The sequence below is a fragment of the Crocodylus porosus genome, unplaced genomic scaffold (assembly GCF_001723895.1).
Source record: "Crocodylus porosus isolate Cpor-Errol unplaced genomic scaffold, CroPor_comp1, whole genome shotgun sequence".
NCBI lineage: Eukaryota > Metazoa > Chordata > Crocodylia > Crocodylidae > Crocodylus > Crocodylus porosus.
In genome coordinates this window covers 8,013,602-8,030,511 of record NW_017728921.1, presented here as the reverse complement: position 1 = coordinate 8,030,511, position 16,910 = coordinate 8,013,602, and the positions used below count along the sequence as shown (strand labels likewise).

Here is a 16,910-nt window from a genome sequence, read left to right as displayed (position 1 = left end):
GGGGATTAAACCAGCAGATCTTTCATTAGATAAACAACTCGGAGATGGTTGAGCGAGCTGAAGTGAAAGCTGCAGTGCATGACTTTTATTGACTAATCTATGGTAAGATTTACAGTTTGGAAATCTCTAGTGGTGGCAAACTGACCTCTAGGAAGTAAGGCCATTCTTGCTGAGGAATGGTGCATGTTCAACCTTTACTTTAGCTAATTTTTATGCCACCGATATTTTGCGTCTCTAAAAAATTTGGGTTTTTCCTTTTTTCTCATCCAGTAATGCAAACGGCAAAACAGCCACCTTCAATGGGAAGCACAATCCTGGTGAAAGTTCAAGCATAAATGCAAATGGGACGGAGGTCACCTACCGATACTGAGTTTTTCTGGAGTCAGAGTATACAAGAGAGACCAAATGAGAAGGAAGGAGGGAAAGAAAAAGAAAAGACAGAAAAAAATCATGTGACTCAGGAAACTGGAATTCAGCACTTAGTTTTGCCACATACTTTCTAAGTGACCTTGGGCAAACCAGCGTTTCTGTTCACCATCTGTGGAGTGTGGATAATTCGTCCTCCTTTGTCTTGCTTGCTTATGCATATTTGAAACAGGATAATTCGCTTCTTATCTATGTGTACTGTCCTTTGCACAATATAACCCCAATCCTGCTCATGGTTTTACCTACTATCATACATAAAACAGCAACACCGATGATTTTCTTGCATGCTCCTTCTGTCTCATTATTGCTTCCTTCAGCTCCGTCCAGTGCCTGCACAGGCGCTGACCCTGTGGGTGCTCCGGGGCTCAAGCACCCACTGAAAAATATTAGCCGGTGATCAGCACCCATGAGCCATTGCCGTGGCTGCTTGCAGACATTAAATATCCAAAAACCCCCAAACGGCACTTACTGGAAGCAGCAGCGCATTACTTCAACCCTGTAAAGATCAGGCGCTTCAGCAAGACGTTTTGGAGCTTTTAGCTAACGCCGATTCAATCAGCTATTAGATAAAAGCACCAAAAAGCTCCACTGAAGCACCCGATCTGTACAGACACTGCAGAGCCGGGTTGAAGCAATGCGCTGCCTCATCTGGGCACGCGCCGGGCTGGGCGAGGGAACATGCTGAGTTTAAAGTGTCATTTTTTTGGAGTTTTATTTTTTTTTTTAGCAAAAACCTGTACTATTTATCCTACCAACATGTCAGTCTAGCCCTGGATAACCCAACGCTTGCGAGTCCCTTGTTAAAATGGTACCATTAAATTGCAGTGAAGACTGAGAGCTGAGTTTCAGACTCAAATGGAGCTGCCCCATCTCAGAGGCTATTTTTGTTTAGTGCCAGGGAAGGCAAATGCCTGGGGCTCAGAGCAGTTTTTGGGAGGACTGGGGCTCCTCTACCTGACAAGCAGCTTCCAAAAATTTCCTCCACTGTCTGATTTTTCTCTACGCCGCTTCCCAAATAAACTTCACGTGACCCGAGCTGCTAGGCTCATAGTACCGTCTTGCACAGGGCCCTGGAACAAGATCTGAACGTTTCCAGCCAATGCGCTTCACACCAATTAGCTTCCAATGAGGCATCTCCCCCTTTTGACTATAGATATTAGGAAATATTTTTCTTGTAAGTGAGAGAAAGCAGTGCCTCAGTCCTGGAAGCACACATGCCTAGTACTTGGGGTTTATCACGGCTACCAAAAAGCCCTAGTCCAAAAACTGTCCTTGCTCTCCACCACATATTTCTAATATTGCCAAGCTCTTGAGTTATTTTGTACCTACGTCTTATATGGTCATCAATGTAATGCCCGAGTGATTGACAAGTCTTCCTTTTCACAAGAAAATAACACTTGCATCCCCACTTTACACAGGAAACTGAGGGACAGCGTGACTGAGGTCAAAGGGCTTGCTGACTTTGTCAACCGGAGACAACTAGGACCCGATTCTTCCCCGAATGCCACATCATATAGCGCTCCAGATGTTCACAGTCCTCCAGGTCACTATTATGCATTTGTGCGTGCTCGCTGCTTTTGCAAATCAGACCTCAGGGTCTCAAATCATGGACCCCGAAAAAAGAGCAGCATCTCATTGGTGGCCAGCTGTGAAAAGTTTGGGTTACGTGACTTTCCCCGTATTGCATGGGAACGCTGTGTCAGGGGCAAGGACAGAATTTCACTCTGCAGATTCACATTCAATTGTCTTAACTGTCCAGTCCTGGTACTTTCCCCCATCTCCTCCTCCCAGTCTCTTTTTCGGGAAAGCCCTGTCTCCCTTCCACATCTTGGCTCTACCCTCTTTCTCGTTCCTCCAGTTCTTAGCACAAGTCTCCACGACCAAGTCGCCCACAATCCTTGACTCTTCATCCATCTTCCGTCTCTCTTTCTGACTCCTAAGAGTTCTTGTACACGTGATGAACATTGCCCATTTTTGTGGTATAATTGAATCATGCTGTACACCTGCAAGGTTGCTTTTTTATGATTTAAACGAGTCTGTTATGTTGCAAACTAAACCACATTTGCATGTAGTTTAGTTTGCAGTGTAGCTATTTGTCACATTGCAGCCTTTTGACAGCAGGCCCCCTACCACGGGAGAGGTGGGCTGAAGGTAGAAATGGGAAGGGGCCTGATCCGTTTTTTCTTCTTGCCACTGAGCCTGCCCATGTCTCCTGCAGTCGGGGGTGAGCAGCCGGTGGAACAAGCAGCCCCTGGGCTGCGGGGCATCCCGGTCCTTCCCTCTGCAGCAGTGGCACCCCCAGGGCTGTCTGGGAGGGCTGCTAGCAGGCTGGATGCTGCCCCAGCTTGGGCTTGGAGAAGTTGGATCAGGCTGGGTGCTGCCTCTGAGCTGGCGTAGCACCCACCTGCCCGGGCAGCCCCAAGGGATACTGCTGCCATGGAGGGAAGGACCGGGGGCCCCTGCAGTTCAGGGGCAGTTTGGCCCACTGACAGCTCGCCCCCCAGCCATGGGAGATGCAGGCAGGCTATGTGGGGGAAAAAAAAGGGATCGACCCCTCACCATAACTAGTGATGGAAACCCCTACACTGAAATGGCAGGTTTTTAATTGGCACAATTAAAACCCACCATTTCAATTTAGGGGGCTAAATCCCCATCACATGTACAAGCACCCGTTTAGTTCCCATCTCTCTTTTTGGCGCCTAGTCCCATCCATGATGAAGATGTTCAAAGAAAGAGTTGTGAACAACTTTTCACGAAATAGTGCATTTTCTCCCTATCCTCGTTCTCAGAAATGGCTGAACTATTTTTACTGAAATTTTCAAAATGAGGCCAAAGCAGACACCCAGGATGGAAAACTTCAGCTCAAATGCTATAGGTTTGGCCAAGTTAGAAACAACCAAAACCAGGGTTTGTCAAACAACTCCAGACGTGGCAGCCGACTTCAATAACAGAAGGCAGGATAGATGTGCACCTTGCAGACTAACTGAATCAGAGGGAGTGCAGCCAGCCCTCTCTCTACAAGCTCGCATTCCCTGGCAACGAGCTGTCATTTGAAGTTTAGGCACGCAAGTGTGTTTTACTCTTGTCAACACAGCCTCGTGTAACCCAGCTACTATTTTCAGTCAGTATTCACTTTTTGTTGTTTTTTCAGGGGTCCTATATAAGAAGAACCAATCGAACACAAGGCTGTCACGGTTAGATCAGAGATATTTTGAAGTAAAAGCAGGGAGAAAAAAGAGCAAGAGAGAATGAATCCCCAAACCTGCCCAAATACATTTAATCAGCCCAAATATTCTATTTGGCAAAAGATCATCTTCATGCATTCACTTTGTTAAAGGCAAGCTGAAGGCAGGGGAAGGAAGTGAGTTTCCCAAATGATTAGAAATTCTGAAAGGCTTAAAAAAAAAAAAAAAATTAAAAAAAAAAAAAATAGAAATGATTTAGTGCCGTGTCCTTCAAAGAGCTGTTTCTGCAAATCCTATGTACCGCATCAATAAATCCCCTCTGATTCTCTGACAAGGTCCTCCAATTACTATCAACAGATGAAGATGGATGGGAGTCTTCTTATCTGCAGAGCTGCTGCCCTAGTCCGACGCCTGCACGTTGAGGTGACAAATGCCTGTGTTCATTAATTATTAAGCATAAACAAATAGTTTGAGAGATTACCCATTAGCTACTTTTTCACTCTTTCTCTCCCCACACTTTCCCTCTCTCTCACATCCCCGTTCGTTCCACCTTGCTCTTTGTAAACCAATAAACCACAAGCCACATGACCGTCGATGTCTCCTGGAAGATGGGATGATTTATGTGGTCACTAGGAAGATGGGAGGCGAGTCCGATCCCGCACATGAGATCATTGTTAATGACAGCAGAGCCCCATTCAGAAGAGCTGAAGAATTTGCTTCCCACGGTGGCGTTTGATTTCCAAACGATGTGATGTTTCCTAAGCACACGAAGAACTGCCTTTATCCAGACACTTTCTGTTCGTGGTTTTCTTCATGTTCTTCTCCAAACACCTCATCTGTTCACCACGTAACCAGGTTCCCACACATCAGACCAGCCTGTTTTCCCCTTGATCTTATGCTGACCATCTGCACCTCTCCCACCTTTCTTGGCCTAGAACCACATCTCTCTGTATTTGGTGGTGAGCCCAAAGATGCCATTTGACAGATTATCCTCCTTTATAAAACCAGCCTGTGTTCTCCAACCTGCAAATGTCTTTCTCTCCCTCATTTCCTGCCTCTTGTAATTAGAGGACTTGTCTTGTAAGAGGGGGAAAAAAAATCAGAAAGGTGCATGAAAAAATGCCTGACACGGGTTTTTAGGTGAGTCTGATCTCTTTTACTAGACCAACTTAAATAGTTGGGGAAAAAAATTAGCAAGTTTTCAGGCTACAACGTACGCAGGAAAGAATGTCTCGCATTCGAAAGCTTGCCCAGCTCTCCCAATCATACAGCTGGTCCAATAAAAGTTGTCACCCTAAGAAATCCTTGCCTCTCACACGAACAGTAGGGCATATGTTTGACTGATCAAAACTGAGGCCATTTTTATTGCCAGATGTTTCAAAATTTGTGTATTACCTGATTGCACCAGAGCCACCATCCCTTAAATGCGTGCATTCAGGCAAGTTGAATCTAGCAAAGGAAACTTGGATTCAGAAAGCGGAGCTGATGCAGGCACGTCCTATAGAGAACACATGAAACCCATGCTTTGGGACCGGTCCCATTTGTCTGTGAGGCTCCAAGTCCATTTTACGGTGGCAGTTTTAACCTTTAAAGCCCTAAAAACAGTAGGGGAGCAGCCTAGTTGAAGTCTCTGATGTCTCCTGTCTAATTACATCAGTGGCAGCAGAACTGCTGATGCTAGACCTGTCTCTATTGGGGTCCTAGGACCCTGAAATCTCCTTCTGTCCCAGTTTGAAATACTGCAGCTCAGGGTTAACCTTAAGGCTGCCCTCAATCTCATGCACACACACCATCTACAGTAAAAACCCCATCGGCAGCTCGGCCCACCCCAAGTCCAGAAGCTCTCCTAGTATGTCTGCAAGCATGGCAGGCTGCAAATGTAGGACGTCTGCCAGCAGCAATCCTATGAATCCCGGCTGCTGATTCCCAACACTTCTGCATCTCACTTCTATTGCGCAGAGTTAGAACCGTGAACAGAAGGAGCGGGCAGACTGATTCAATGGGCAGCAGCTGCCAGGTAATATATAAGTGCGAAGGCTCATGTGGCTCAGACTACTTCAGAATGACCCTCAGTGTAAAGATACCACAAACAGGCCTTTTTGCTTGGCTTTCAAGGAAGGCTGCATAGCCCATTTGTTTCCCCTGGCCTTGAAATGTAGAGTGTGGGAAATGTAGATGCAGGCCAGTATGTACTGCTGACTGCATCTCATAACAGAACATGCATTCAACGATCCTTTGCAAATAAATCACAAAGCGCCTGGTTTGCTTGTGATGGTCCTTGGTTGTGCTGGGTCACCAAAGGCAACGGCAAATCATGGGATTTCTGGGCAACCGCTTCAAGCACCGTGCTCCTTCCAAGAGAGGAAAAGGAAAAAATAACACTCGTACCCAGCAGATCCTATTTGCTCAGTCATTTTTTCATGGGATCAGGGTGTTGAAATGTAGATTATGGCTTTATTGAGCTGGTCTGTAGTGTAACAGGGTTGTAAGTAGGTGTAAGTATCATCTGCTTGTAATCTGCACTGCCAAAATGGTGCGATGGACCTCCGTGTAAGTGGAAAATAAGGATCTTAATGGCTGTTATTTAACCTTGTGACTCTGTTGAACTCCCTTGGCTGTAGGACAACTGGTGCAGCAGAATAGCATCAGGTCAACCCATATTTTAAGGGGATGTAAGCAACCCCAACCTGTTTTGCTCCTTTAATCTCCAGTGGTTCTGAGCGCCCTTGACTCCTACCCAAGTCAGTGGGATCTGAATTCCCTGAGACTGAGCACCTTGCAGGCTTGGCTCCTATCTTTTATGCTGAGAGAAGCTGTGTGCATGAATGGAAAGATGGAGCGTGCCCCAAGGAAGGGAACTGGACATGCCGACACCACCTCACAGCAGCAGAGCATGAAAAACAGGCAACAGTCATTTTACCTAAGGAGATTTCTGCACTTTCCCAGCAGTGCTGCAAGATACACGACCATGTGTAGCTATTAACTAGTGGTTTTTTTGTACCCACTCTCTTTTCTTGTATCCATTTTCCCATTTCAATTTATTAAGCCAAATGCTATATTCCACAATGGCAGATTTTGACACAACTACAGGCTTCTTCCTCAAAGGAGGCCAAATCATCAGTCCTCAATGCCCACTCAGTGGAGAAAACATACTTAAATACTGGGGGGGTCTCCTTTCCTTGACAACTGGAAGAGGGAAACTCTTGGAGACTGGCTGTGTCTGTCCAACAGTATACCCCAGGCCAAATGGGATAGCAGGCTACCTCAGCAGATGGACATGAACAATAGATCATTCATAGCTCCAGCCTCCAAATGTTCAGAAACACGTGTCCAAGGCGGTCCAACTTGGCTTCTCCAAGGCCCCGTTTCAATAACAGATGTGGGTATACCGTCTCCCACAGGCTCAGACTGGCTAATTAATTTAGTCAACAGATATTTTCACCTAATATCCAAATTTAAAAAATCCTTGCTTACCTTCTCTGGGTCACTGAGTACTTGGGTACATTGCCAACTTTTAAGAATTTGTACTTTGACCTCTTCCCATTACTCACTGCAGAACTACAGCTGCTATTGCACTCAAGGAACTTATCTCATCTTCATTAAAAAAAAAAGTCATAGTTGAAACACTCAATTCATTCATGTGACAATGAAGGATTTCTTACAGCACAATACCTAATACGGAGTCATGCCTTCCTAATGAACTATGGGCCTATCCTGTTTAATTTATTAGGAACAGTATTGATATGCCAGAGCATTTACCTAGGGACTTTACCTAATCTACATTGATACTTGGCTATAGAAGCCATCAAAATGGAGCCAATGAAAATATTTGACTAAGGATATGTAACTGTTTCTTGCACGGGGCAACCTTCAGTTGGAGTCAATTATTTCTGAGAAAAATAATCCCCGCCCCACTCATCCAAGACGGCAAGGTGGGTTTTTTTCTCTCCGAATGTCACCATTAAAATTTGCATCAGCAACTTTTGCAAAAGAGAAAAAAACACAAATAACGTGTGAATAGTACTTGGGGTCTCCCAATTTTTAGCTGCTCAACAAGTGACACCATAACATGGGTCTTATTTAAACGAAGTAGAACACCTCTGAAAATCAGAACCTGTCACAATGGATATATCCAGTATCACCACTGACTCACCCATTGACACCTCAATTGACATCTTCACTGTCTGCCTTTCTTGCATGCAGCCCAGCCTCTGGTTGCTTTACTATTCCTGCCATCCAGGAAGAGCGCACACCAACTGCACGTGCTTCCTTGGCCTGATCAAGGGTACTTTACCCAAAAGCTTGCTAAGAAGAATTTTCCCAACTATTTAAGTTGGTCTAACAAAAGGTATCAGTTTTACCCAAAGAACCTGACCCCAGCTGTCTTTCCTGCCTGGTGCAGGGGGCTGGACCCAATGATCTTCCGAGGCCCCTTCCAGCCTTACAGTCAATCTATGAATCTACAGCTTGATCAATCTATGAATTAATCAATCTATGAATCAATCTAGGCCTACGTCCTGAGACCAGAGGTGGGCAAAATGTGGCTCGCGGGCCGGATGTGGCCCTCCAGGCCATTCTATCCGGCCCGCGGGACCCCTAAAAAATTTAGAAAATTAATATTTATCTGCCCTGGCTGCCTGTCATGCGGCCCTCGATGGGTTGCCAAAACTCAGCGGTCCTCTGCCTGAAATAATTCCCCGTCCCTGCCTTAGACCAACATGGTTACAACCTATACTCCTGTATCACCAGGCACTTCTGTGAAATATTTTTCCCAAGCACTCTTCCATTTTCAGTTGCATAAAAAAGCCTCTTCCTGATACATAAGCAACTTATTTGATCACCTGCACTTTCCTTGTCAACTAAATTACCAGGACACGTTACCCTACAATTTGAAGCCAAATGAAACTCCTTGAGAAAAGTGCAGCATCCTCTTTCCAGGTTTAAGTACAAGCTCCAATTACCTACTTCCAGCACACAAAGTGGGTTCAGGCAGAAGAGTGTGCAAATTAATTAGGGGGGAAAAAAAAAAAAGACAGTCCACAGAGGGAAATCTTTTAGAGGCATAGAGGGAATTAGGGATCTAATTGCCTTTTGTGCCTGCTCTGCTCTCCATCCTCTGAAGACCAAAGCCAAGACTGTCCAGGTGCAGAGCTGCTGCCTGTGGCTCTGGGCTGAAAGAGAGCACACTACAGTCGGGAGATGCTCAGGCCCCTCTCTTAGGGCACCGATTTTTCCTTTAAAAACGGAATGAACAAAACTGGCCAGAAATTTTTGGTGCACATTTTTCCCTGTGAAAAGCCAACTTTGAATAAATGGAAAGCTCCCAAAATAACAGCAACTTGTGACAAAATATTCCAGGAAAAAGATTGCACGACCAAAACATTCTTATTGCAAAACTACACTCGGGAGGGGGGTGGGAATGGGACAGGACGGGATGGGACCTGGCATTTCATTTCAAAACTTTATTTAGAACTAATTATCACTGTAGTTTTCCAGCTGTATATTACTCCTGTGAATTGTGTTCTCTCATAACGTGTTGGTTGCAGTTACATGTTATTTGCCAGCGTGTCAGGACGTGACACAGCACGTCCCACTGTGCACCGCTGGTGATGAAACACCGTGTCGTCATATATCATGAACCGATTTTGGTAAACGTCTCTGCTCACTTAGCTCAAATGTGCAGCCCCTCTGGTTACCCAGGCTGTTTTATTTTCTACCAGCCGTATGACCTAGTCAGCCACTCGGCCTCATGCTCTTTAGATTCGTTTCTAGCTTTTGCTACTGCAGTCTCTGCATCTGTTGAGGAGAGCAAAAGGAAGTCCTGAAGAAGGACATAAATGGGCTAATTGCATAAGACTGAGGTGCTTTGAGGGTGAAGTAAATTAGACAGATGGGCAGCATGTCCTTCTCCTAGCTGGGATGCCATTCTGCCACTAACTACCAAGCTGTAAAAACAAATCGCAATTATTCTTGCGTTCCAGAAAATTAGGTAGCGATAATCATGAAAATGAGCTGTAAAACCTGACTTGAGCTCATTCCTATTTATGCGAGATGAAATACAGGGTTTGTGAAAGCTGAGGATGGCATTATAGCCATCAACACTGAGTGGGCAGCTCTTTATAGTTTCCATTGCTGCTGACCCCCTTGTTTTTCATCTACTCTACAGCAGCTCTGTGCCTTCGCTGGATGCTGTTTGCCATTCCTCCAACCCACAGGGCTTGTGACCTGAAACACATTCCTCAATGCCCTTCCTCCTCAGCCAAGATGGAAACTTGCAGGCTTTAAATTAGGCAGGGTCAACACACCAGTGCCCTAATGAGCTGAACAAGTAACCCAACTGAGGCAACCTGGAGAATAAAAGCAGAGAGGAGCCTGGCTGTCTGCTGCGGCTCCAGCACTCAGCTTTCTCCCCCTGCTACTTTACAGCGCTTCCAAATGTTAAATCATTGCGATGCACAGAGCTTCCCGCTCTGTGACATGCAAAACAAGAGCAAGGCTCATGGCAAGTGGGGACCGGTGCTCATGAACAGCTTGGGAGAGAGTATAATAAAGGCTGGGGCTAGCTGCAAAGATTGCATTATTTAAGGGAATTGTTTTAAAAGCCAGGAGAGAAACGAGACTGTTTGGCTTTGGACCTTTCATTGAGGGTCAAGCTTAAAATTTGCAGAGGGGACCAAGACAGGCCAACTCCCCACGGTCCCTGTGTAGAGACAGGCCTACAGGCATGCATCGGGGCTGGAACTGAAGGATGGCGGGATGCAAATCTACACATCAATACACCGGCAACGGTGAAGAGCCAAGTGCACATTACCTGCTTAGGAGTATGAAGCAGCTCCTGGGCGATGGCTGTAGCAACGATAGCTCGGCTGCTGGCTGTGCTTGGCTGAAGGAGGAGCGACAGCCCAGCCACTAGCTGGACTCCCAGGTCCGTGATAGTCACTTTGTCATCAAGCACTGTCACTGTCTTCTCTGCCAGAATGGAGTCAGAGAGAGGAGACAAAACCTTTGGAGAAACCAAAACAGAGCTGTGTCAAGAAGGGGGTTCAATACTTAGTGTTCCTTCTCCCCACTTATTTGCCTCCAAAGTCTTAGTCCAGAAACACACTGGAAAAGATTATCTAGTTTCATGCAGAGGCAAGAGACACCTGCCTGATGGTTTTCACTCAAAGCCACCAAATCAAATACTTCCTTGAGAAGGATCTTCTTTGAATCACTTTCCCACATGCCTGGGTATAAAGCATCCTTCCCCATCCTACAAGGCACCAAGCATTGTCATCTCCCAGGAACTTCATAGATATTAGGGTCAGAAGGGACCTCAACAGATCATCGAGTCCAACCCCCTGCTTGGGCAGGAAAGAGTGCTAGGGGCACATGATCCTAGCCAGATGCTTAGTTTCAAATGAGCCAGGAGCCTCATGGCACCATCCAGGATTTGACCTTCATTTTCACATTTGGAGACTGTCATTTCTATCTCCCTGCTGTTTGCAATGGAGCACCGTGCCTGTTCTCCAGTGGGAAATCATTCCCTTTCATACCAGTCACCCCTGCATAGCCATTTCCTATGTGCCTCTTTGAACCTTTCCGGGGGGCGGAGGATAGCTAATCAATGAATGCAACCTCCCAAACTTAGATCTGTGACTTGTGGCTAAGTTTGCTGTTGGAGCACTAGTTTGGGGGAGATTTCAAGCATAATGGGCCACATACTCAATTGGGGTCAATTAGCATAGGCTTAGATTTGCAAGCAGCAAGCGTCTGGCCATCAGAACAAATGCCGTGGGCAATGACAGCCGCAGCTCTCACTGAAGCCCCTGGGAAGGAGAGCACAGTCCGCAGGCTGCTCTTCCTTGTAGGGAGAGGCTTATATACTCAGTACAGTCGGAAGCTGAAACTACATTGGCAAGGGCTCCTGCTTCAGTTTAATTAAGCGGAGGGGAAGCGTTGCATGCACGGTTCCAAATTAGCCATTGCACATTATCGTTCTGTGGCAAACGGGAACGTCTCAGCAGATCACCGGAGCGGACCCGCCAGGGACACGTAAGGTCAAGCTCCATTGACGTACCTGCATTGTCGTCATACCCACTTCCTGTCCGATGAGAATCCTTCCTTCCTGCAGTCTGGCAACGTGCGGCTCCTCTAACTTCATAAAGTCGGTCACCAGGTCTGTTATGTCAAACTGCCAGTCGGGGCCCAGCAAGTAGCTGAGCTGGCCCCACGGGCTAGCATCTTCGGCGACGAACTGGGTCAGGACTCGCACCGTGGCGTGTTGGTACTGGAGCGTGCAGCCTCTTCCCTTCCGCTCATCCTCATCCTCGTCGTCACTCTCTCGTGTGGGCCTTACGGGAAAAACAAATAAAGGAAAGAAGCGTAAGAAAAGGTTTTGAAGGAAACCAGCCCCGTGGCCTCTTTCTCTGCAGTCAAAACTAGCAGCAGAGAGCTAAGCAGGGAAAGGACTGCCTTGAGTAAGATCAGTTCAGAGGAGAAAAGCCATCGCCTTCTGAGCAGTGCACTGAGCAGACTTCACAGGAGAAGGTGAGCGGAGATGCCCTTCAGGGTGAGAGGCAGCCCCCCTCGCCCAGCCCTTTGTAGGAGTCGTAACTCACTGGCACGTGGCACGTTGCACTTCCATGGTGATTACTGGTGGCATCATGCAGGGGACTGAAAAAATACAGTGAATCATCGTCTTTGCTTTGAAACCAGACTTGGTAGTACTAAAAGGCAAAGAACCAAACCCTTCTGAACTCCCCATAACTAGTGGCTGGATCCAGATCCAAAACCTGCAGCTTGCCGACAGGCATGTGACTGACTCAGGAGCACGAGCCCCCCTGATAATCAATGACTCGCAATGGGACTTCTGTTCCCAAGTTATTTAGGTGCATCTGAAAAGCACTTTGCTATCTACAGCGGGCCAAACCACAGCTCTAGATCCAAGCGCCGCTGAACTGCAGGGGAAGCCGGGGGGCAGATGCCTACTCTACACTATGGGTTGGTCTTTCTGGGGATGAACATCAGTGCCATTCTTTGCAGTCAAATGCTCGATAAAGTAAGCAACTAACTCCCCACCTCTTATTGGAGACAATGGGGACTCTCCAGCCTTTGATCTGGCTCAGCTCCGTGTCTGAAATGTCTATCTGAAGTGGCAGGCGTGGGACCCAGACTGTGATTTGCAGGGGGGCGCTCAGATACTGGTACGTGAAGTTCACGAGCACGTTCACCTTGCCTTTCATTTCTTTGCCATTGACAAAAACATAGTCGCATCTGTCAGAAACCTAAAGGATGAGATGGGGGGTGAGGTGGGGGGGGGGCAGAGAGAGAGAGAAGAAGGCATCAACAGAGTAGGCTTAAAGTAGAGGCCTGGCATCTGAAAAACAAAACAAGCAAAACAGCCTCCCTTCTCCGTACGCATGTTAATGATGGCCTTTTACAATGGAAGCAGCTGAATGCAGAAATCCTCCATCAGCTCGGGAGGCATAATTATGCTGGAGATGCCTAAAGACTGGATACTATTTATGAAGCTGCTGGTTGATTTTCTATTTGTTATGCAATGAGCTACTAGCTGATGACATCCCTGCAGAATTTTTAACGAGAAAGGCTCCCTTTAAGAGGAACCCACCACCCCAAAACAGGGCTAGTTGGATGCAGGCAGCAAATCAAGGCTATCCCCTGACCAGAGACTTCGCCGTCAGCACGGGGCATCGTGGTTTAATGAAACCCGCCGGTCGGATAAAGCTGCCCCTGGAATGGGTTGCGTGTGTCAAATGGAAACAAAAATAAATGCATTTCCTCTGCGATAAACATTATCTGTTTATAAATGTTACATTTTGATTAAAGCCATGGAGTAATTCTAAACACTGCAGTAGATTTATCATTAGCATGTAAATACTGTCCTGAAATATAAGCAAGCATTAGCATAGTCATGTAAGAGTTATATCAGTAATCACTTCTTTAATCAATGTTGTAATTTACAGACCATTGAGTTTTCTCATTTATTACCTTACTGAGTACTAGAGGGAGGGAATAAAATCCCTCCAGAATATATAAATCATTAAGAGGAATGCAGATAGTATGAAGTGGCTCTGTGTGATAAAGTCATTGTCATATCTATTCCTAAAGGTGTCATAAATGTCTGGGGAAATCTTGTGACACATTAATCATACATTAAGTGGCTAGCAATGGGAGCTGTTGCATTACTAAATGAGCTGGCATGTCTGCAGAAATTAACAGTAAAGCCAGCAGATATCTTCAATTCCCCTTCTTTCTCCCTCCCCTTCAGAAGCCTATTTCATCTTCTATAATGAATGTTGTTAGCGCTGGTAATGTCCCTCCCACCTGAACAGCTATTCATACTGTCATCTGCTCCCTTTGATTTTTTTTCCCTCTCTTTCCCATACCGTTTTGTTCAAACGATGTTTATCAGATGGAATAGTTCATGTCCCCAAGCTAATCAAACGGATGGGTGCCTTCTACGGCCGCACATAAACGCAGGGGCCAGCTCTCTTAAACTGTTCCCAGTTCTACACGTATGTCTAATCCTCCGGTCATTTTGGCATTGCTTATTTCCTGGTATAGTATCTGATAGGGAGTTTGCAAGGGGAGACTGCAAAGAGCACAATACCAACAGAGTTTATGAAATGATACAATTGCTGACGGCAGACTGGGGGCTCTATTCAGTGAATGCCATATTATCAAATCAGTGTCAGCCCCATCTGTTCAGCCCGAAATCAGTGATTTTCATCCTTTATATACTCAAGGCACCCCCCTCATTAGACTCAAGGAACCTCTGGTTAGACTCCAGACACTCTTTGGAAAATGCCGGCTCTTAACTTTCACTCATCTTTTGACTACAAAAAAATTACAGAGCAATTCTTCTGTTGCAAAAAACTCGGAAAGGCCACAGCAGGGCAGACTGTTTTCCACATTATGAATTCCTATTTGAAATCTCTGGGCTTGTCTTGTGAATTATGTCTGCACACCTAACAGCGCTCACACAGCGTGGCACCCTACAGCACTCTGGAAAGGATCTCGAGGCATCCCAAGGTGCTGCAGCACCCTGGCTGGGAATCACTGCCTTCGGGAATCCACGTGGTGTTTAAAGGATTGACAGTGCCAGAGTTTCCCTTATTTCATATATATGTGTGTGCTGTTTTTATATGTTATTTATGTTTGTGTGATTTACAAAAGAGGCCATTCATATTATCAACGTATAACGTCACACAAGTGCACTATATAACATATGCACACTTACATGTGGGCTACGTGCAAGGCATACAGCTTATTGTTCCCTATGGGTTGCCCTTGCCTTTTATGTCCCTAGTTCTGTCTTTCTATGGAGCAATGAGGCTGAACAGCCTCACCCATACCCCAACTCCCATTGCCCCTTGCAACAGGGACTTCTGCAAGGGATGTAAGGGGGACCAAAGGTTTCCTGGAGTAGCAACATTCCCATTCTGACATCCTTTCCTTCTCTCTCCCTGCATGACCTGCTGAATAGCAGTTGGTTAATTCTACAGGTCCCCATTAATATGTATCCAGAGGTATGAAGATAAAAGAAAACGTTTGCCTGCCGGCTGACCCAGATCTACTGGACCTAGATACATGACTGAATATTATTTGAAGCCAAACATTGTTGGTAACAGGACAAACATGTCCACCCAGGGAAAAAACACAATAGTGGCAAAACTGCAGTTCATAAATGCTTCTGGGCCCACGTCCAGCCTCCATCTTTCCTCACCTCCAACCTCCTAATAGACCTCTGTGGAGTCGCCAGGAACAACTGGGAAAACAGAAGCATCTGGCATCTTAAGTAAGTGGCTGCTGTAGCTACTATGCTGCTGTTAAAATTGATAGGAGATAATATTCACGACTGGGCATGCATCCACCACCTCAGCAACCTTTAGGACTTGCACTGAAGAAACCATTGGTCTTTTCACCGACTACACGCTTCATGAATGCCCCTTACCCACATGCTTTCTTCTGCTTTTTCCTTTTACAGAAGTAGCACGTGGATATGCGTGGTGGTAGGGGGAGCCTCGACTTATCCATCCTCAGCGACAGCTTCCAAACTATTGCGCTGTCACGTACCCATTGTGGTATCTTAGCAAGCCCCGTGGTGTGGAAACAACTCATTATGTGCAGAAACTTATATAAAGGGAAACAGCAAAGAGATAACAGTTTTACAAGGGCCCTTGCAAGAGTCTCGTGGCCTTGCCCAGCATGTCCCCTGGGATGTCACACTTCGTGGAGACCCTGTGTTTCCAGGACAACTTATTCCATATCACAGCCATCTCTCTCGGATACTTATAGATTGCTTTTAAGTTGGATTTAAACACAGGAAGGCAGTACCTAGATCATAATGTGTACACCCTCTCCATATGCATAAGAATAGGGCAGTGGCTCCTGGAAAGGCCCCATTAGTATCTTGCTTTGTCTGCAGCTTCTGTAATCACTAAATCCCAGGTAAGCTTAGTTATGAACGGGTGAGTGGGATGAGAAGCACAGAGATCACTTCCTCCATCCTTACCCCACACAGTCTCGCTTTAAAACATAATATAAAAAGGCTTCGGTGAGCACTTCTCAATCCAAATACACTAATTCCTGTGAGGATTTAGAAAGGGCTACAGTCCCCAGGCTTAACCAGCAACTAACCTCAAAAATACCAAGCACACCAATTGTGCATGTATTGCTGGACAAACTGTCACGGAGCGGGGCCTAGGAGCGGCCATGATCTCTCTAGCGCCCCCTTTACCGTGCCAAGTAGGCGATTCAGCACCCTCGTTCTCGCCCGCCACGTCTTGCTGTTATATAATTTTATAAGGGAGGCTGCCCTCTTTCTCCTGGACACAGTGCTACATTCGTCCTGACCCCTATTCTGTAAGGAGTGACCTGATGCACCCCGCCAGCCTTATGGGCTACGCGTGTCTCCAACCTCCCCTTTAGCACGCCCCAAGCCTCGCAGATCTTCCAGACGTTATCCTGCCAATATACCTTCTCTAGAGGCCCTCTCAAAAGGCCTCTGCTTGACTGGTCACCCACACCGGGCCCTTTTCTCCCGTATGCGCCCTCTCCTGGGGCTTCCCTCCGTACGCGCCCTCTCCTGGGGCTTCCCCCACACAGACAGTGCCCCACTGGGGCCAGTCTCTCCACGCTTCTGTGTTCCTTGCCCTCACCGGGCTTCTCAGTGGGCTTGCCCCTTTGAGGGGCTTCTCCCTTACGGGTAGTGCCCCACTGGGGCCTGCCTCCTGTACGTCCCATGGTCACCTGCACTCCGGCCTGCGCCCTGCACTTCCCGCGATCTTGCCCGCA

General features: G+C 46.6%; 1 protein-coding gene across 1 annotated transcript in view; it reads right to left on the bottom strand.

The window, feature by feature from the left end:
• The window catches only part of TMEM132C (transmembrane protein 132C), a 219,704-nt gene that overhangs the window by 4,386 nt on the left and 198,408 nt on the right, over window positions 1–16,910 (bottom strand). Inside the window, exons 7-9 of the mRNA XM_019539386.1 lie at window positions 12,672–12,877; window positions 11,671–11,944; window positions 10,423–10,614 (exon numbers count right to left, since the gene is read on the bottom strand). Coding sequence (XP_019394931.1) covers window positions 10,423–10,614; window positions 11,671–11,944; window positions 12,672–12,877 — 672 coding nt within the window. The remainder of the gene's footprint in view (window positions 1–10,422; window positions 10,615–11,670; window positions 11,945–12,671; window positions 12,878–16,910) is intronic.